Source organism: Erinaceus europaeus, chromosome 17 (assembly GCF_950295315.1).
Source record: "Erinaceus europaeus chromosome 17, mEriEur2.1, whole genome shotgun sequence".
NCBI classification, from domain to species: Eukaryota; Metazoa; Chordata; class Mammalia; order Eulipotyphla; family Erinaceidae; genus Erinaceus; species Erinaceus europaeus.
The window spans coordinates 11084972-11104692 of record NC_080178.1 but is presented as its reverse complement, the minus strand read 5'-3'; the positions used below and the strand labels follow the sequence as shown (position 1 = coordinate 11104692).

The following is a 19721-nucleotide window of genomic DNA, read 5'->3' as shown; positions in this document are numbered from 1 at the left end:
GACTCTGGGGTGGGGGGTGGGGAGAGTACAGGTCCAAAAAGGATGACAGAGGACCTAGTGGGGGTTGTATTGTTGTGTGGAAAACTGAGAAATGTTATGCATGTACACACACACACACACACACACACACACACACACACACACACACGTTCCCTGTGCAGCAGTGAGGAGGCCCGAAGCACAGAGACTAAGCAGTGACAATAGCCGGTTGTCGCGATTCAATCCTGGGTCTTCCAACTGCATTAGCTCCTCACCCCCAAACAGGAAGTTCCCCAGAAAAACAGGAAGGAATTGGTGCTTCTCAACACTGTCCCGGGTTGCCGCCAGTCGCCCTCTGTATGAGCCCACTGCGGGCAGGCACTCAGGGGAGCCCAGGTGCACACACCCCAGGAAGGGGACAGAGCCCAGGTCAGTCCGGCCTGCCCACCTGGTGGTCACACAAAGCCACGGGGCCAGGGACAGACACTGAAGGAATGCACTTTATTCAGTCTTCAGACACCAAAGGCTACAGCAAAGCTTAGTTAAAACAGTATTTACAGAGGGCCACTGTGGGCCGGGTGGGGCTCACTGCCTAGCCCCCCTACACACCCACCCCCTATCCCTTCCCCCAAGCACGGCCCACAGCAGCAGAGAACATGAATACACACAGAGACAAACCCTCAGAGACAGGACAACGGGTAGAGGGCACAGACGCACACAGGACGGGGAGGCCCGCTCAGTACTTCTTCAGGCCGGTGTAGGCCAGGCTGCCTGCAACCCTGTTGGCCTGCAGGGGCGGCGAGTTCCACACGGCAGAGCTGGTGCGCTTGTGGTAGCGCGGCTTGCTCTTCTTGAAGATGTCCTCTAGGTCCAGCGGCAGGATGGACCCGAAAAGCTCCTGGAGGTTGGGAGGGTGGTAGTACTGCTGGACGATGGCCTGGCTGAGGGGGGAGCCTGTGGGAGGACACAGAGGACTGGGTCAACACCTCAGGGCTCCCAGGAGCCTCTGGGCCCAGAATGCCCCCATCATCCGCCCTCTCCCTGCTTCGTGGCTCTGGTTGTGTCCCAGCAGCCCCCGGGGCAGCTCAGCCTCCACGCCAGTCCATAGGCATCACCTCAGGGAGTGGGGATCCTCACTACACAGCACCTCCACACCCCCAGGGAGGCAGAGTCTATCTCCCTTTCTCATCTTTTTGTGCTCCAGTCTCCTGCACGTACAGCTTTACAGCTCCCTGGCTAGGCTCATTCTTTTTTGATTTTTAAAGATATGGACAGAAACTGGGGGAGCACAAAGGCACAGCACCAAAGCTTCCTTCAGTGCGGTGGGGGCCAGGCTCGATCCTGTATCGCGCACACACACAGGGCAAAGCAGCGCACCATCCCAGTGAGCTTTCTCCGGCCCCTGACCTTATGCTTTCTGCTTCAGATAGAGAGAAGAGGAGGAGGAAAGGAGAGGGAGAAGGGGAGACGGAAAAGAGGAAAGAGGGGGAAGACTCATGGTACAAGGCTGCTTTCCGGAACATAAGCGTCTCACACCGTCTTTAATGGCTGCGATCTGGTCATCAGCCCTCAGTTGGGGTGAGCCTGTGTATGGAAAGCCTGCCGGGGGCGGGGGGGGGGGGCGGTCTGGGCACATGCTGACTCCTCAGGGTCACCCCACGTGAGAACCTTCTCTTCTGGGTCCTGTGGCTATCTCTGTAAGCTGAGGAGGGCTAGTGACTAAGGGGCTTTGCTGGCTCGGCCCACCCTGCAGGGCTCCCTCCCCCCATCAAGGGACCAGGTCTGGGCAGACTCTGGTTCTGGCAGGGTGCGAACAGGTGAACTCATGAGAACAAAGCAGAGCACAGCTTCTGGCCTCTCCCTCCCGTCCCCCCAGCTCAGCGAGGCCCACACAGGCCTTGCTCCTGTCCCAGCAGGCCAGACACCCAGACCCCAGGCTCACTCACATGCTGTCCCCTCATTTCTCTGCTTTCGCCAGCTGGCCAGACGCCCCACCTGCGGCCCTCGGGGTGCTGTCCTAACCCCAGCAGGGCTCCTGGCTTTCCCCGGCCCAGGCTGCTCATTTAGGCCTAGGTCTCACCCTGGCTTCTGGGCCGAGGCCAGAGGTGCCCACCCGACAGTGTGATCTGGCCTGTGCACGAGCAAACAGGCATCCCAGGAGCCCTCGTCAGCCCGCCCCAGGCAGGGCGGCCTCCAGACCCCGCAGCCACCCAGCCACCCCCCCAGGACGCGGGAGGTAGGGCCACCCACCTCTGGCCCAGGCGGGGATGGGCTTCCGAGGGTGGGACTCGTCATCTGTGGAGTCGTCACTGTTCAGATCCATCCCATAGTCATCAGGGTTGATCTTGGGGGGGTTCTTGTACCCTCGAGGTGTCATCTGATACGAGGTACAGGCTGGGGACTGGAGGAGAAGGGTGTCAGCCTCCGCCCGCCCGCCGGGGCACTGGCTGCTGCCCAGGGTGAGGGGCTGGAGGCGGCTTTCGGAGATTAATGTCCAAGTACACAGTATACATTCTTTTTCTTAAATTTGTCTTATTTTGGATAGAGACAGACAGAAGTTGAGAAGAGGGGAAAATATCGAGGGAGAGACACACCTGCAACACTGCCTCACTGCTTATGAAGTTTACCCACTGCAGGTGGGGGCTGGGGGACTTGAAGCCTGGTTCTTTCGCACTGTACTAAGGGCGCTCAACCAGGTGTACCTCCACCTGCTCCCACCTTTTTTTTTTTTTATTTACTTATTTACAGGATAGAGAGAGAAATCAAGAAGGAAGGGGAGAGACAAAGACCTGCAGCACTGCTCTGCCACTCATGGAGATCCCCCCTGCAGACAAGGACTGGGGTCCCTGCACACTGTAGCATATGAACTCAAGCCAGTGCACCACTGTCTGGCCTCTCACTTTTGTTTTCTTATTGATTAACTGGCTAGACAGAAATTGAAAGGGAAAGGGGGGGGAGAAACCTGCTTCACCGCTCAGAAAGCCCCCCCACTGCAGGTGGGGGCCAGAGGCTTGAACCCAGGTCTTTACATATGGTTAGCTCAGGGCACGCTTGCTCTAGAACAGAGCAAGTATGTGTTTGGGTCCCGTCACTGGGTGCCCCGTGCCCTCCCTGTAAGCCGACCATCTGTTGCGGAACACTGTGTCTTCAAAACCCTGCCTTGCGCCACATTCTGTTAGTAAAAACCTCCGCGCTGAGCTGGGAATGGCTGTAAGGCTCACCTACGGGAGCTGGTCAGAGGAACGCGGGCACAACCCTTGTGAGTGTATGTTCAGTACAAGTGATTCCCATCACTCTGGGTGGATTTTTCATTCAGAAACAGAGAGACACAGAGAGAGAGAGAGAGAGAGACCGACCACAACATAGGAGCTTCCTCCGGTGTCACAGCACCTCCCATGTGGTACCTGAGCCAGGAGCATGGCAAGGCAGGCGCCTCACCCAGTGAGCTACCTTTCCAGTGCATCCTCGCTGTCCATGCCCCACCCCCCAGGGTGATCGGAGCTGGAGGGGAGGGGAGGGGGCTCACCTCTACATTCACGGTCAAGTTCAAGGTCTTGCTGGCCGTGTCAGCCTCCTTGGCCTTCCTCTCCTGCTCCTCCTGCAGCCTCTGCTCAGCCAGGCGCTGCTGCTCTTCCTGGGCCCCAGGCAAAGGCCAGGAGTCAGGGGTGTGCTCTCCTCTCCCCGTCTCCCCAGCCCCATGCTCAGTGCAGCCCCTGCAGGAGCCCCGCCCGGCCCTACCTTCTTCTTCTTCTCTTCCAGCTCCCTCTGCAGACGCTCCCTCTGCAGCCGCAGAGCCTTCTCCCTTTCCTGCTGCTCCCTGGGGACCGAGGGTGACACTCAGCGCAGGGACTAAGCCCTGTGCCCTCGCTGCCTGGAGCCGTGGTGTGGGACGGGCTACCAGCTGAGGGCCTGCAGCCCGGGCCCCAAAGGATGGGAGTGTGCGAGCTGGAGCTCTGGCGTCCCAACCGATGCCCCTTTCCCACGAGACTGAGACCTCTGCATCTGTCTCGTCCGCTGAGCTGACGGGTCCTTGCCTGCATCCTCCAGTGTCACGAGCACTGGGGCATCACAGTCGCCAGGGAATGTCCTGGCCAGCAGGGGAGACACCTGCTCCCAGCTGGGAGCCACCTCAACTACTAGCCGGTGATGTGGCCAGGTCGCCCAGCCGCCTGGACCCTGCACCCCTCAGGGGAGTGGGACTGCAAAAAGTACGGCACCGGGACTTTGAGAGCGGAGGAAGACACGAATGTGTGCGGGGTGAGTGGCTCAGAAAGCACCAAAGCTGCCAGCCCTTATAACCACCACCCGCAAAGCACTGGCATTGCCCAGCTCACCAAAACTGGCACCTGCTCACTCCCCCCTCCCCCCCCCCCCCGCCGTCCCCTCCCAGATGTCTATTTCAGACTCTGCACATAGGACCAGGATGTCCTTGCGACCCTGATGTGAGCAGGGGTGTGAGGGAGGGAGCTGGGCCAGCCGGCCCTGTCTGCAGGGCCTGTTTACACTCAGGTGACTTCTCCAGACAGTGGGACAGGGAAAGACAGCCAACGTGAAGCTGCCCCGAGGGCAGTCAGGGCAGGCTTGAAGCAGGGGTGCAAGTACGGCAGTGCAGGCACCCTCCCAGGTGAGCGAGCTCCTCCACCCCCAGAATTCCTCCCCCCGCCTTCAAATGCATTTTTAATGTTTATTTTTTAAATTTATTGTTGCCTCCAGGGTTACTGCTGGGGCTCGGTGCCTGCACTAAGAACCCACTGCTCCTGGAGGCTATTTTTTCCCCTTTTGTTGCCCTTGTAGTTTATTGTTATTATTGTTGTTGTTATTGCTGTTGTTGTTACTGGATAGGACAGAGAGAAATCAAGAGAGGACGGGAAGACAGAGAAGGGGAGAGAAAGACAGACACCTGCAGACCTGCTTCACCTCCTATGAAGCGACTCCCCTGCAGGTGGGAAGCCGGGGGCTCAAACCAGGATCCTTGTGCTGGTCCTTGTGCTTTGCGCCATGTGCGCTTAACCCGCTATGCTACTGCCCGGCCCCCTAATGCTTATTTTTTACTATTTATTTATTTAGGATACAGGAAAGGGAGAAAGAGAGAGACACTTGCAGCCCTGCTTCACCACTAGTGAAGCTTCCCCTCTGCAGGTGGGGACCAGGGCTTGAACCCGGGTCCTTGCACATGGCAGCACGTGCATTCTACAGAGTGCATCACCGCCCACCCCCTTTCTTTTCTTCTTTTCACTTTAGTCCCAGGGAATAAACTGAGCGCATGGTATAGGCATGATTCCAACTGAACAGCTTGGGGTTTTTTTCTTTTTGCTCAGAATGATGAGAGAAAGAGACAGAGAGAAAGAGAGAGGAGAGTCACCAACCAAATCACCATTGCACCATCCATGGAGCTGCACTAAGGGCTGGGAGGTGGAACGCCGTGGGTAACTGGGCACTCAAGCCCAGGACCGTCTCAGCCCCACCGGGCTCTGCTCTGGGTTAAGGTGCAAACGCCAGATGCGCGGGAGCGGCTCCCCAGCCCGCGCACAGACCCGCCCACACGCGCCGCCCTCACCTCTCTGCCTGCAGCCGCTCCTGCTCGCGCCTGCGCTCCAGCTCCCGCCTGCGCTCCTGCTCTCGCTGCTCCGCCAGCAGCCGCTCCTGCTCACGCTGCTCGGCCAGCTTCTTGGCCTCGGCCGCCTTGCGCAACCGCTCCTGCTCCTCCTCCTTCTTCTTCTTCTGCAGAAGCTCTTGCTGTCGCCGCTCCTCCTCCTGAGAGCAGAGAGGCGGTCAGCACCTCCAAGCCAGAGGAAGGAGGAACCCCCCCCACCCCCGGAGAATGCGCAGGGGGTCCAGGCTGCACAGGACAGTCACCAGGGCAGCCCGAGCACGAGGCACAGCTTGGTCCATCCTGGGGCTGGATGAGTCACTAAAGCCCCAGGACCGCAGGATCCTCGCCCACCAAACAAGAAGCTGGGGCTGTACTACCCACACCCCTGGCCGAGTCTAGTCACAAGACACACTTGGAGGGCAGGGGAAACAGCACAGCAGTTCTGCAAGTGACTTTCATGCCTGAAGCTCCTAGGTCCCAGGTTTCAATGCCTGGCACCACCATAAACCATGAGCAGTGCTCTAGTTTGAGAAAAAAAAAAACAAAAAAACTTGGGAGGAACTGTGTTTGTACAAGGCCGTTTACACATCAAAAAAAACCTTAGACAGTATCTGACGTGCAGCAAATAATATATTGATAGTTGATAGTCTATTCTACCCCCTAAGAACAGACTGAACCTCATCTTCAGGAACACAAGCCCTAGCGACAAAAAAAAGTCATCTTTACAACCCTACTGAGCAGATGCCACTCCTAGTGAAGGAACCAGAGCGCAGAGGGGTTAAGCGTCCTGCCCAGGTCACACCGCTGATCAGGGGCTGAGGGGGTGGGGAGCCAGTCCGGTGATGGCGCCCCGCACACCATGTCTGATTTGAGTGGAGGCATGTTTGATCCCAGGTAATGCCAGTAGCTAGAGCTGAGCGGTGCTCTGGTAAATATAATATAAATTATAGTAATATATATATATATATATATATATATATATATATATATACTGAGATTGGGAGTCTGGCTCCATGTACTTGACCATGAAGTTGCCCCCTCCCCTTTTAAATTGCCAGGAGGGTTATCACTGGTGTTCAGTGTCTACACAATAAATCCACCACTCTTGGCCATTTTTTCCCTTTGATAGAGACAGGAACAAACTGAGAGGGGAGGGGAGATAGAGGGAGATACCTGCAGCACTGCTTCCCCACTCATAAAGCTTGCCCCTGCAGGTGGGGAGCAGGGGCTTGAACCTGGGTCCTTGAGGACAACACAGACGCTCTAGCAGGTACAGCAAGACCCACTGGACAGTACCTGAGGCTCCTGGGGTGCTAGCTGCCCAGTAGCCCCAAGCCGACAGCCTGACCCGCCTGCACCCCACGCACCTGCTGCAGCCACCTGAGCCTCCGTGCCTCCTCCTCCTGCTTCCGGCGGGCCTCCGCCTCCTCCATCTTCTTGGCCGCCACCTTCTTCTTGGCCTTCTCCTCCGCCAGTCGCTCCTCCTTGACCTGCGGGGTCCACTCACCGTGAGCAGCGGAGCTCCTGGCTCCAGCCTGCACCCTCCCCCTCCCCGAGGGTTCAGTGAGCCCCTGGGAGCCGAGCCCCACCAGGCCGCACCTTCTCGGTCTTCTCGTCGAGCTGAGCAAACTTCTGCTTGATCTGCTTGTTCTTCTCCTCCTTGATCTGCTCCGCGCGCTCCCGCGCCTGCAGCACCTTACGGAGGCGCTCCTCCCGCTTCCTGCAGGGGGTGCAGGGGCCAGGGGTCACGGGGAGCCCAGCCGGAGGGGAGGGGAGGGGGGGCGACGGGTCACTTACAGCTTCACTTCCTCCAGCCGCCGCCGCTTGTCCTCCTCCATCTTCTGCCGCCGCAGCTGCTCTGCCTCCTCCTTGCGCTGCAGGTTCTCCAGACGCTGCCGCTCCTTCTCCTGGGGGTGAGCGGGGCTGGTGAGCCCAGCCGGCCGGGGCTGTGCTGGCACTGGCCCCAAGCACGAGACTACGGGGGGGGTGGGGGGGTATCGACCCGCTCCTGTGAGCCAGAGCCGCCCCAAACAGGCCTGGATCCCCACCAAAGCCCTGCTAAGTCGGCAAGGCCGGGGTCCAGGCGGGAGGTGCGCGCTGCCAGCAACGGGAGGGAAAGAAAACGGACAACAAGGTGGGGAAGGACAGCAAGGGCCAGCGACACACAAGCGTGTATCCCAGCCATGCCTGGCAATGTGTGGATCACACTTTGGCGGGCGGGCGGGCACGCACGCACACGCGCACACACACACACACACACCAATACTGATACCAACTACTGCACGATAAAGATTTAAAAATAAATAAATTTACCTTTACTTACTGGATAGACACAGTCAGAAATTAAGAGGAAGGGAGAGACTGAAAGGGAGAGAGAGACGCCTGCAGCCCTGCTTCACCACTTATGAAGCTTTCCCCCTGCAGGTGGGGACCAGAGACTTGAACCCAAGTTCTTGAGCACTGTAGCATGTCTGCTCGGCCAGGTGTGCCACTACCCAGCCCCTTGAAAATAATTTACTTTAAAAAGACTTAGGTATTTGGATAGAGAACCAGGGTGGGAGAGAGAGCATAGTGGTGATCCACAAAGACTTTCATGCCTGAGGCTCCAAAGTCCCAGGTTCAATCCTCCATACCACCATAAGCCAGGCTAAGAAAGAAAGGGAGAGAGAGAGACACTGGATACAGAGGACCAGAGCATCACTTGGCACAAGGGCCGCCAGGGAAAAAGTCAACAGACACCAGTGTCGAGATCAGGGTACCTCTGCCCCCTTGCTCAAATTAGGGCCCCCAAAGTCTCTGAAAGGGGCAAACTCCGGGTCTGTTTTCTCTCCCTCTGGCCCTTGGGTAGTCTTCCCAACAACACGCAGTGTGTCCACTATCCTTACACACCTTCAGGAGAAAAAAATAGCTTCAGCACTCACCAGTTTCTGCCAAAAACTTTAAAGGACCTGCACAGAAATGCTCCAGGGAGAGGACTAGGGAGACAGCACAAAGGTTACGCAAAGGGCTCTCATGTCTCAGGGTCTAGGGTCCCAGGTTCAACACCCAGCGCCTGCATTAGCCAGAGCTGACTAGTGTGCTGCTGCTATCTATCATAGGAAAATAATAATAAAATGCTTCAACAAGTAATCATAAACATACCTGAGACAATAGGAAGGAAAGACAAACCCAGCAAGTTCTAAAGATCTAAGGAACCAATGGGAAATTTTGCGAGCCTTCATGGGTAACAGCAGATTCAGACTGGAAGACAAGAGCGTTGCCATGGGGCTGGTTCACTCTCTCAGACAACAGATTCAAAACCTCAGCAGGTGAAGAGCACAGAGAAGAGAGAAGTCAGGAAACAAGAAGCTAAATCGTCTTTGCTTCTCCAGCTGAATGGGGGAGACGGGGCAGAAGACGGGAGAAGAAGCGGCAGAGCCTCAGGGAACACACACCACAGGCCCGTCACTGCCAGTGTCTTCGCCCTGCCGGACAGCAGAAAGGCTTCGATGCTGAAAACAACACCTGAAGACACAGGGGCTGAAGACAAACCCTCGTCCCCTGCTCCCTGCTGCCGGCCTGGGAGGGAAAGCACCTCAGAAGCAAAGGCCATGTGCCCCCCCCCCCCCCAGTTCCTACCACCATCCTCTCTTCCTGCTCCAAGAGTCATGCAGACTCCTCTCTTCAGTGGGGCTCAGTTAAACAGGTTTTTTGTTTGTTATTTTTTTAAACAGAGCACTGCTCCTCTCTGGCTTATGGTGGTGCAGGGGATTGAACCCGGTGGGACTCTGGAGCCTCAGGCATGAGTCTCTTTGCATAACCATTATACTATCTCCCTTGCCTATGAAACAGGTTTTCCTTCTGAATCTTTTGTTTCTCAAAGCCTGGGCCTTATAATCTCACTTCTTGGCCCCTTTTTCAGATAAAGAGACAGAGAAGGAGGGGCCGGGTGGTGGCGCACCTGGCTGAGCGCACACGTTACAGTGCGCAAGGATCCTGGTTCAAGCCCCCGGTCCCCACCTGCAGGGGGAAAGCTTCATGAGTGGTGAAGCAGGGCTGCAGGTGTCTCTCTGTCTCTCCCTCTCTATCTCCCCCTTCCTCTGGCTGTCTCTATCTAAAAAAAAAAAAAAAAAAAAAAAAGGCACCACAGCACTAGAACTTTCCCCAGCACCAGGGCATGTCTCCTATGGTGCTGGGTTTGGACCAGGGCCGTGCACATGGACAGACACACGCCCTCCTGGGTGAGCTACCTCTCAGGACCCAGCAAAAGGGAAGGGAACAGAGGAAAGAAGGCAAGGAAGGAGCTGTCTCTCCTCACAGAGGAGGCGAGTCCAAGGCCACTTGTCTCACTGCAGGGAACACACACACACACCACACACACACACACACACACACACACACACACACACACACACACACACACACACTGGAAGTCCTTCAAGACCCACAGCCCAGGGTCCAGCTCAGCTCTGAGGTGGCTGAGAAGAGAACATCTCCTGGGGCCTCCTGTCCCAGCTTTTAGTCAGGGTCTCGGCCCCTGGAGGCCCAGGCCCAGGTCTGTGACCTGGCTCCTCTCTATCGTTCTGGGACTCAGAGCTGAGTCCTCCGTTCTCTTCTCGGCCCCAGATCCTGAGGGGGAGCCTGGGGCTGGGTGTCTGCAGACAACACTGCGGCTGGAGCTGGCACAGGCCACCCCATCCCACTCCTTGCTTCCCTCCTGCCTGGGGAGGCTCCAAGGCAAGAAGGAGTCAGGAGGCAGGGGCACAAGGGTGGACAAGCCCACCCCCCAAACTTACGAGGTTAGTGCGACACTACAGGTGGCGACAGCACTAGAGGGGCAGAGCTATGGCAGGTGAGTGGGTGCTAGGCGCTAGGTGGAGCTAAGTTAGGCAGGGAAAGGCTTTACTTACAACAAAGCTGCACTGTGGGGAGAGGAGAGAGGAGAGCCAGCGTTAGTGCCGGGCCGGGGTGCACTAGGAGTCAGCCTGGGACTGGGGCCTCCTGCCGGCCACCGCCACAGGCCACCCAGTCCGCGCGCCCACTGCTGGGCCCCGCAGGGTGGGGACGGCTGCACGGGAAGACACGGAGCCAGCCGAGCCCCCTGGCCACAGTGCAGAGCCCTAGGGTTCAGGACATTCCCCAGCTGCCCAGGCCCTCGTGCCCAACGCCAGGCCGATTCAGTCAGACCCACATCGCTCCCAGAGGCCAGGGGGGCCTGGGGCCGCCTCACCTTGGGGTTCACGGCCACGGGAGTGTTGCGCTTGATGAAAGACTTCATGATGCTGCTGCGGGAGGTCGAGGTCGGGGTCATGAGCATCTGGTTCCTCTGCACCGTGTGCAGGAAGGTGCGGAGAGGCCGCACCACCTGTGGGGAGGCCCGGTCAGGCCCCACACGGGGCAGGAAGGAGGTGGGATGCTGAGGGAGGTGGGGAAGGGCCCCCTCACCTTGCTGGAGGGGCAGGGCGGGGAAGGGCTCCTGCCCTGGGGCGGCGGCAGGTCCTCGTCCTCGTCTGGCTCACACACTGCCCACTTGTAGCTGCGCTTCCTCCTGCCGGGAGGGGACAGCGTCAGAGGCTGACCCCACCCCACCCACCCCATTAACGCTCAGCCCACTGCACAAGATGAGGGCCGGCCCACGGGTGCCCTGCCCCCAGACTGCAAAGCTCTGCAGTGGGGGAGGTCTTCCCTGCCCGAGGACACAGGCTTCTCTGAGGAAAGGAAGCCCCCAGCTCCATGTTTTAGTCAACCCCCGACCCCCACAAGTCAGGCTGGGCAGCTACCTTCTCTTTTTTTGAGTTTTATTTTATTTAAGGATTTTTTTTTTTTTTTTTTTGCCTCCAGGGTTATTACTGGGGCTTGGTGCCAGCACTATCAATCTACTGCTTCTGGAAGCCATTTTTCCCATTTTGTTGCCCTTGCTGTTGTTATTGTTATAGCTGTTGTTGTTGTTGAATAGGACAGAGAGAAATGGAGAGGAGGGGGAGACAAAGAGGGGGCGAGAAAGACAGACACCTGCAGACCTGCTTCACTGCTTGTGAAGTGACTCCCCTGCAGGTGGGGAGCCGGGGGCTCAAAGCGGGATCCTTATGCTGGTCCTTGCACTTTGAGCCCGCGCATGTGTGCTACCGCCCATCCCTCTTATTTAGGTATTTGAATAGAGACAAAAAGAAACTGAAAGGAGGGGGAGAGGGCGGGTAGTGGCACTTGGGGTTAAGCACACACAGTATGTGCGAGGACCCGGGTTCAAGCCCCCGCTCTCCACCTGTAGAGGAATGCTTCACAAATGGTAAAACAGGTTTGTGGGTGTCTGTCTTCCTCTCTCCTTCTCTTATCTCCCCTTCCCTCACAATTTCTCTCTGCCCTATCCAATAAAATGGGGAAAAAATGGCCACCAGGAGTGATGGATTCTGCTGGCATCGAGACACAGCAATAACCATGAGGGAGGAAAAGAGGGGGAGGGATAAGAGATAGAGACAGAGAGGCGCCTGCAGCCCTGCTCTACCACTTGTGAAGCTTCCCCCTGCAGGTGGGGACAGGGGGCTTGAACTGGCATCCTTGAGCACTGTAATGTACGTGCTCAACCAGGTGCACCACCACCCAGATCCTCCACCTCTTCCTTTAGGTCAAGTTCAAGAGGCAATTCAAGAGATGCCTCCAGAAACAACCCTCACTCCCGGGACTCAAGGCTTGTGACCCCTGACCAAGCCCCTCCTTGGATGCAAACCTGGCACTGTGTGGTGGCTCCTTGGGGCCATCTGCTTGCTCAGGGTTGGCCTCTGTAAAGACAGTGGTTTCTGTGAAGCCAGGGGCATCACAGGGGGTGGCAGTGGGGACGGGGAGGCCACGGCTGCGGACCCGGCAGGGAACAAGATTCTGGTCCTGGCAGACCATGAGGCGGCAGGTGGAGGAGACACTGGTGTGAGCCCGGAATGATCTGGACACACAAGTGGATGCCCAGTGCCTGGGGGCTCTACCAGCCTGCACCCCAAGCCCCAGCTCATATGAGAGCAGCAGGACTGTCCCAGTGGGTAGAACCGACCATGTCTACCACCTGCAGCTCTGTGTGGTTTCGAGAGCAAGCGTGTAAGGAAGCCACATGTTCTCATGGGCTGTGACGGCCCTGGAAACCCCTCCTCCCTGATATTGCAGCAGGGGGCACCGGGACGGGAGAAGATAGATCTCAGGGTTTACTGCTCATGGCCCCATCACCACACGGCCCCGGCAGCCACGAAAGCTGCACTCTGCAGAGTCCTGAGCTCCCGTGGGGTCCCTCAGCCTCTGTTCACCGTCCCAGGAAAGAGGCCTCCTCATCCCTCAGCCCTGGGAGAGATGGCGGGCAGAGGCCTGTGCCCGTGCGGCAGTTGAGGACACACACCTGGCTGCCCTCTGGATGGCATCTCCTGGTCACCGTCCACAGACCTGGGGCTGGGTGTGCTGACAGCCATCTTGGTGGCACTCTGGGGCAGCAAGGTGATCCCGTCAATCTTGGGGACCTGAGGGAGACAGGGCTTTGCAGGTCTGCAGCACAAAGCACTGAGCTCCCCGCCCAGCCTGCACACCTCACCTCCAGCTCAGCTGCCTCCATGGGCTCGGCCTCCTCCTTGATGGCCTCCTCCTCACTGGCCTTTTTGCCAGCCTCCTTCTCGAGGCTGAAAGCAGAGCAAGAGGCACTGAGGTACCCATATGGCCAGCCCAGGCCCCTCACCCCACCCCAAGGAGTCCCCCCTTTAAGTCCTGGGGCAGAGACCCAGTAGGAGCCCCACAGAGGCTCTGGCTTAGCCCACAGCTCACAGCCCAGGTAGGATGGTGGTCTAGACAGCTTGGACAGACGGAGGACAGCAGCTCCGGGTCTGCCTCATCTGGGGGCCCCAAGCCCTTTCCTGGCCCAGCCTCCCGATCTGGGACGAGCCATGTTAGTTAGGCTGCTCTCCATTAAACTTGGGGTCAGCCAAGCCACTGCCCTGTTCCCCCACCCCACTAGGACCTTGGAGGGAGGGGTGGTGGGTGGCTCATTTTCAGTGGAGACAGGACATACATAGCCTCTGGAAAAAGGCATGATGGCTTGAGGCAGTGCTGGGCAGCTCCCTGGCCCCCACCCTACCCTGAACTTGGAGCTCACAACTGCACATTCTCGTCAGGGGCCTTTGGGTCTAACAATGTACAGACCCAGGCTGATGACGCTGACAGGCGACTCAGAAAGACCTGGTACCCCTGCCACTAGCTGGATGGGGCAGGGGGCGCGGGGGCAGGGCTGCACAGTGGGTGGCCCCGAGTCAGCCCACAGGGAGGGAAGGCTCAAGCACAGGGGGTGCGGCCACTCCGGGGAAGTCTCCCACCCTGCCCCCAGCCTTCGGACTGGACTCACCTGACTTGTGGGGGCACCTCCACATTCAGAAGCCTCTCCAGGTAACTGTGACCTGTGGGAAAAGCACAGGGAGCCAAGATGCCATCAGCCTCGGAGCTGGGTGCCAGAGGGGCTCAGCCTCCGCCTGGGGGAGCCCTGACAGAGCCCCCACTCCTGCACCCGACACCCCTGGCTGCTTCTCAGTCCCCTGTGGGAAGTCTCCCTTCTCTCTGGAGTTAACAAGCTGCACTCAAGTTGTCCCACCAAGAGTTGCTTCCAGGAGGTCCCAAATTCAGAACCCTCCCACACTGCCACAGTGCCCAGAGGAGGCCCCTCGGCCTCCAGGCAGGCATTGCTGGCACTCATGTTTTGCTGAGAAGGCCCCAGCTGCAGCCCAGCCCTGTGGTGAGATGGATTTCCCTGCCCATCTTCAAGGTGGGTGCTGTCAGTGTTCAACCTCTGGGGAAATCAGGGAGCCCTGCAGTGGCACCTGACTATGGCCCGAGTGTTCCTCCACAGGCTTCGCAGAAGCCACCTAGCAATGCGGGTCCCCACACAGCACTGCTGTTAGTGACTGTAGGTCACAGGAGCCCCTCAGCTCGGAGCAGTCCCACCAGGGGCTCCACTGGCTGAGCCTGGTTCCCGGCGCCCAGACTCACAGATGATGCGGGCGGAAGGCTCCTGCTCCTGGCCAGGCTTCCTGGAGATCCTGCTGGAGCTGCGCAGCCTGGCCTCGGCCTTGCTCACCAGGGAGTACTTCTGAGCCAGCGAGTGGGGCTGGGGGCCGGGGGAGGATGGGCCCAGCAGGCTGCGGCGCACAGACCTCCGCTGGGGGGCGCCCGCGGGCTCAGAGAGGCTGTCGGGCTGGATGGGGGCCAGCACGCGGCCGCACCATGGGGAGGATGGGGAGCCCGACGAGTCCTGCGGGCCCCGGGAGGCCCGCGCGATCCTCAGCTTGGAGGCCGAGCGGCCCTTGGGCTCCCGTGGAGTGGACATCGGGGTGCTGGGTGTGGCCTCGGGCTTCCTAGGCGTGGTCTCGTCGTCCGAGGAAACGGGCGTGGCGTGGTGGGGGGCCGGCAACATGCCCCTGGAGGCCCGGAGCTGGCTGAGCCGCTGCTCGGCGCTGTTCCGCTCGGCAATGCCCACCTCCACCCGGGGCACCAGCGGGCACTGGGGGGGCAGGGTGCAGGCCTTAGCGGTGGACGGGGGCGCGGCCAGCATGGAAGCTGCGGCGGCTGCTGCTGCTGCTGCTGCTGCAGCGGCCCGGGTCACCCGCCGAGGGGCTGCGCCCTCTTCGCTCGCGGCCAGCGACAGCTTGTCCGTCTTGTCCCTACTGCGCAGGCGCCGGGCGCTCAGCCGGCTGCTCCGCGTCTTCCTACGCGACAACCTGCAGGAGGAGACGGCGGGGACCTGAGCCCAGGCAGGGGACCCTAAAATACAGCCGGCCACCCCGGGACACACGCAGCCAGCCCAGCAGAGGCAGCAGGCCTCTGTCGCTTCCATCCCTGTGAATGGGCAGAGCCGCTGCAGAGCTTAAGGAAGGGTCAGTGACAAAGCCTCCTGCCCACCGAGATCACAGCTCGGTGCCAGGCTCTGTGCCAACTAGGGGTCTTTGCAGAAGAGGAAACCGAGACTGGGACCCCAGCCCCAGGACAGACAGACACCTGTGGGTGCAACTGGATACGTGCCCAGGACCAGGTCTCCATGCTCTGAGGACCAGACCCCCAGCTCTGCAACCTCCTAGGGGGCTCTTGTCCAAGAGAATACCAGACTGTCTCTCTTCTCCCAACTGCGGTAAGCCTTCCTGCCCTCCGAGGCCCAGATCCAACCCCCACCTCCCTTCCTCCACCCCCACCAGCTCGGGACCCTGCTGACTCACTGCCCTGGTGCCCCACCTAGGCGGCCACCACTCCTGCTCTACGGCCAGGCTCCAACTCCGTGGGGGGCCTTCCAGACCCAGCAGACACACCTGCCCTGCTGAGCCCCCACCTGCCCCCAAGCTGGAGGCAGCACCTGCCCCATCTCGCCTGCCTACCTTTTCCGGGCAGGGTCCCTGTTTTCATCCTGGGCATGAGAAACCCGCCTCTTCTTCCGGCGGTTCTTCTGTGAGGGGGTTTTGGGCATCAGCTCAGGCTCTTTGCTGAATTCCCTGCGTGGCACCGGGAGGGTGGTGTTCGACGCTGCTATCTGGTAACCACAAGCCCCTCCAGCCCCCACCCGCCCAGCCTGGTGCCCTGGCAGCAACAGAGCGAGTTTCCCTGGCCACACACCTGACCTTCCAGGCACTGGGGCTTTGTCCCAGGGTCAAAGTAGGGGGGCAGACCACACCACCCCAAGGCCTAACCCACACCCCCTCCCCTCAGATTCTAGGCGGGGCTGCTATGGCAGGAACCCGACCGTGTGTAAACCCGACCATGTGTCTGTCCTGCTGGCTAGCTGGGCACAGGACCGAGTCCTCCCGTCCTCACGTGGTGAACATGCGCTCGGCCTCCTCCTGGATCTCCTCCAGCCACACCAAGTCCTTGTTCTCCACGTTGCAGACAAACTCCAGGAGCTTCTGGTCACACAGCTCCAGCAGGTGGATGGGCCCCGCGGCTGACCCCATGGTGGCTGCCTGCTGAAACAAGAGGCTCAGACACCCAGGGCTGAGGACCCCTGGAGGGCCTGCCAGGCTGCAGCACCCCCCAATCACCATCGTCACCTAGCACCCCACCTCCCAGAGAAGAAGAACTCCAGGGGCCATCCTCTGGCCCCACTTTTGTAAAAAGAAGGGGCCTTCAACTCACGCTCTGCCAACGTCCCCCTTCCCCAAGATAGACTGTCCCTGGAAGGCCACATTTCCCAGTCAATTCTAGTGTCCAGAGTCCTTACAAGTGATTGTGTGTGTGTGTGTGTGTATTTTTGTCATCTTCAGGGCTTCCTTACTCTGGGCTTTTTTTCAGATACAAACAGAGAGATAAAAAGGCAGAGAGAGAAGCCACAGCACTGCTTCTTCCTTCAATGAGGTGGGGACCTGGCTCGAACCTGGGTGACGCTCACGGCCAAGCAGCGCACTGTCCACATGAGCAAGAACAAGAGTTTACAGTCCATCACCAGGACCTCAGTTCTCAGGGAGAATCTCCCCACCAGCCAAGATCGCACCCACTGATGTCAAGTCTCTGAATGGTGATCATACCTGGGCAGCTGGGTGAGTCTGCTTCCTACCTCTCTCTGCCCACTGAGTATTTGCTCCCTGGGGGCAAGGCCTTGTCCCACTCAGTTGACAGCCCAGGGGCTGGCACAGTGCCTGGTATGATCACCCTGCAGTCAAGTTTCCTCTCTCCCCTCAAATACACCAAGTGAGCTCAGCCTGCACAGGCCGGGGCACGCCACACTAGTCCAGAGCCGCTGCTCCCAGGATGCCGAGGGTGGCACTAACCGGGGCAGGGCCAGGCCAAGCAGGTAGGGTCACAGCAGCCTTGGCACAGACAGGCCTGCAGCAAGTGGTCACAGGCACTGCTGGTGAGCATAACAAGCTCCATTTTTCTCCCGGCAAATCTAACAGAATGCCATGCCTTGAGAAAGCTAAGAGACTTGTTGAAGATCAAACCAATCCTATATTCGTGTGTCAGCTCCTACACATGAAAAACGACTCCTTCTCCCAGGGTCTTGTCTAGAGAATTTGTGGAGGCTTCTTGAGAAAGCCGGGTGTGCACCTGCAGCCTTTCCCCAACCCCTACTCCTCAGCCTTGCAAGTCCTGCTCACTCACTGCCTGGGGTGTGAACATGACTTTCCCAGACAGTTGTGTCTGCCAACTTCTCGGGGTTTTGCCAACACCTTGGCTAAAGACGGATCTTCCCACACCAGCTCTTAATTCTCGATTAACTGCGTCTTCAAGGGGCAAGCACTTCTTTCTGTGTCCCGTAAGCACCTCTGCCCAAGACCTTGATCCTGGTGAAGTGTATGATCCCCTATTTGAAGCCAGGAAGGAGAACAGTGCTCAAGGCAGCCAGAAGTTTGCATAAAAGCTGCAGAAAACAACAACTTTTTTTTTTTTTATTAAGTACTGGTTTAAAATGACATGTTGGGGTAAGTTTGCCTGTTAGGTCTCTCAGGTTGGCTATTAAAAAGGCGTTACCGTAGACAGACCAGAAGTGACCCTGGTTAAGAAGGACACACGTGTCAAAAGTGAGGTTCCCAACAACAGCAGCAAAAGCATCAACCCCAGCTCCAGGTGCACAAGCCCGGCGCACAACACCTTCCCCAGAAGCACGAGGGGGGATCATCCCTGTCCTGTTCCTCTCCCTCGCCCAACCCAGCACTAGAGGCGCCATCAGCCTCCGTTACCGCTCTTCTCAGGGTGCAGGAAGTGGGCCTCCTAGCCCCGCTCCACGCCTCCGATAGGGCCGATGGCAGTGCCTACTCGGGGCTACCGAGTCCTCCTCCACCCTCGGGTGGTGCAGCCATTCAATTCTCACCACAACCTCCAGGGTTGCAGAGGACACTACAGGAAGGTGAAGTGAAGTCACACCCGCCTGTGACAGGGGCGGAGGCTGGACTGAAATCCTGCTCTTAACCACAAATCTCCAAGACCAGGGGTCCCGCACTGGCTGGAACAAGGAGGCCGCTGCTAGAGCCTCAGACCCTGAGAGCCGGGGGCTGGGCCGGGAGTCAGCCTCCGGAAAAGACAGTTTAGAAGATGCCGGTGGAGGTGTTCAGGGAGGGAAACGGCACCTGGCGTCCACCCACCGGCCTGGCAGGGTCCGGGTGGGCAGGACACGGCGACAGGGGCATGAGTCGCCCACGGGGAAGGGAAAAGTCACAGTGGGAAGGGGGGTGGCAGGTCCCACGACTTCAGCAACAGTGTCTCCTGGGATTATGACAGACCCCCCCCCACTCCCACCCAGCTGCAAGGAAAAAAAAAAGAACAGAATAGCAGTGCACCCCAAAGCAAGGGTGATGACAACCTCGACGGGTGAACAAGGGGCAACAGTCCCTGTGCCAGGCGGGGCCTCTGCCACCCAGACTGGGGGGGGGGGGCGGATGAGGAGCTTCAGGCCCCCAGAAAGACCCCCGCCTGGAGGGGCCCCAGGTTGTTTGCAGCTCCCCCCCAAACTCCTTGAAGCTCAGTGGCCATGCAGTTTCCTTGCATCACTTTCCTTCTTAGCAAAGCTTGGGGGGCTGTCTGTCACCCCTTCCCAAACCTCTGGCTGGTTTCCAACCTAGTGAGGGGGCGGGGGGCACAGCTACCTTCACGATGCCAACGTCGCTTGCGCCCCCCCCCTTCTGGAACTGTCTCCTGGGGAGGGGACACCAGTCCTCCCAGCTCACTAGGGAGGGCAAAGGTCGCCCGGAGACCCCCCCTCCGGGAGCGCCCAGGGCCCCCCAGCTACTCCCCAGACGCCGGGCACCCGAGGGGGGAAGGCAGGCGGCTAGCTCGGGAGCCGGTGCCCCCGGGATGGGGGTGGGCACTCACTCCAGGTCCCCGGGCGAGAAGACCTGTCCACCCCGGACGCGCCGAGAGTCACGCCCCCAGCCCACCCCCGAGCCGGGGGTCTCCCGGGAAGGGCGGGAAGGGTCCCCAACCGCCAGAGACCCCCCACTCCGCGCCCTCCTGCTCCCGCGGGTACTCACTCGACTGCGCCGCGTCTCCCTAGGGCTGCTCAGAGCCCAGTCCAGCCGCCTCGCCAGCAGAGACCCCCGGCCTCCGGCGCACGGGTCGGGGAAGCGGCGGGGCGGCGCTGCGCGGGCGAAAACTACGATTTTCAAAACTGTGCTGTCCGCCAATGGCCGGCGGATTTAGCGGGGCGACGGCAGGACACTCAGCCAATCAGGTGAGAGGAAGA

General features: G+C 59.2%; 1 protein-coding gene across 3 annotated transcripts; it reads right to left on the bottom strand.

Annotated features, from left to right (window-relative positions):
- Window positions 1–461: 461 nt before the first annotated feature.
- Window positions 462–19661, bottom strand: INCENP (inner centromere protein). Of its 3 annotated transcripts, XM_060176317.1 has the most exons (19): window positions 19510–19621; window positions 17645–17846; window positions 16364–16509; window positions 15931–16044; window positions 14555–15282; window positions 13917–13968; window positions 13116–13200; window positions 12927–13044; window positions 12276–12327; window positions 10997–11099; window positions 10782–10916; window positions 7370–7479; window positions 7172–7292; window positions 6940–7062; window positions 5537–5733; window positions 3718–3796; window positions 3506–3613; window positions 2230–2380; window positions 462–933 (listed from the first exon to the last, which is right to left on the bottom strand). In XM_060176317.1, exons 2-19 carry the CDS (start codon window positions 17660–17662, stop codon window positions 716–718), a joined length of 2658 nt encoding a protein of 885 aa, XP_060032300.1. In that variant the 5' UTR covers window positions 17663–17846; window positions 19510–19621; the 3' UTR covers window positions 462–715. The 3 variants fall into 3 exon arrangements, with proteins under 3 accessions (XP_060032300.1, XP_016045175.1, XP_060032301.1); XM_016189689.2 differs by lacking the exon at window positions 17645–17846 and having other exon boundaries at window positions 19510–19661; XM_060176318.1 differs by lacking the exon at window positions 17645–17846 and having other exon boundaries at window positions 16364–16512; window positions 19510–19645.
- Window positions 19662–19721: the final 60 nt, after the last annotated feature.

Coding starts and splice junctions, on each gene's coding strand:
- INCENP (XM_060176317.1), bottom strand. Junction 13,969..14,554: donor GCCTTCCGCCCGCATCATCT/GTGAGTCTGGGC, acceptor CTTTTCCCACAG/GTCACAGTTACCTGGAGAGG. Junction 3,797..5,536: donor GAGCGGCTGCAGGCAGAGAG/GTGAGGGCGGCG, acceptor CTCGGTCCCCAG/GGAGCAGCAGGAAAGGGAGA.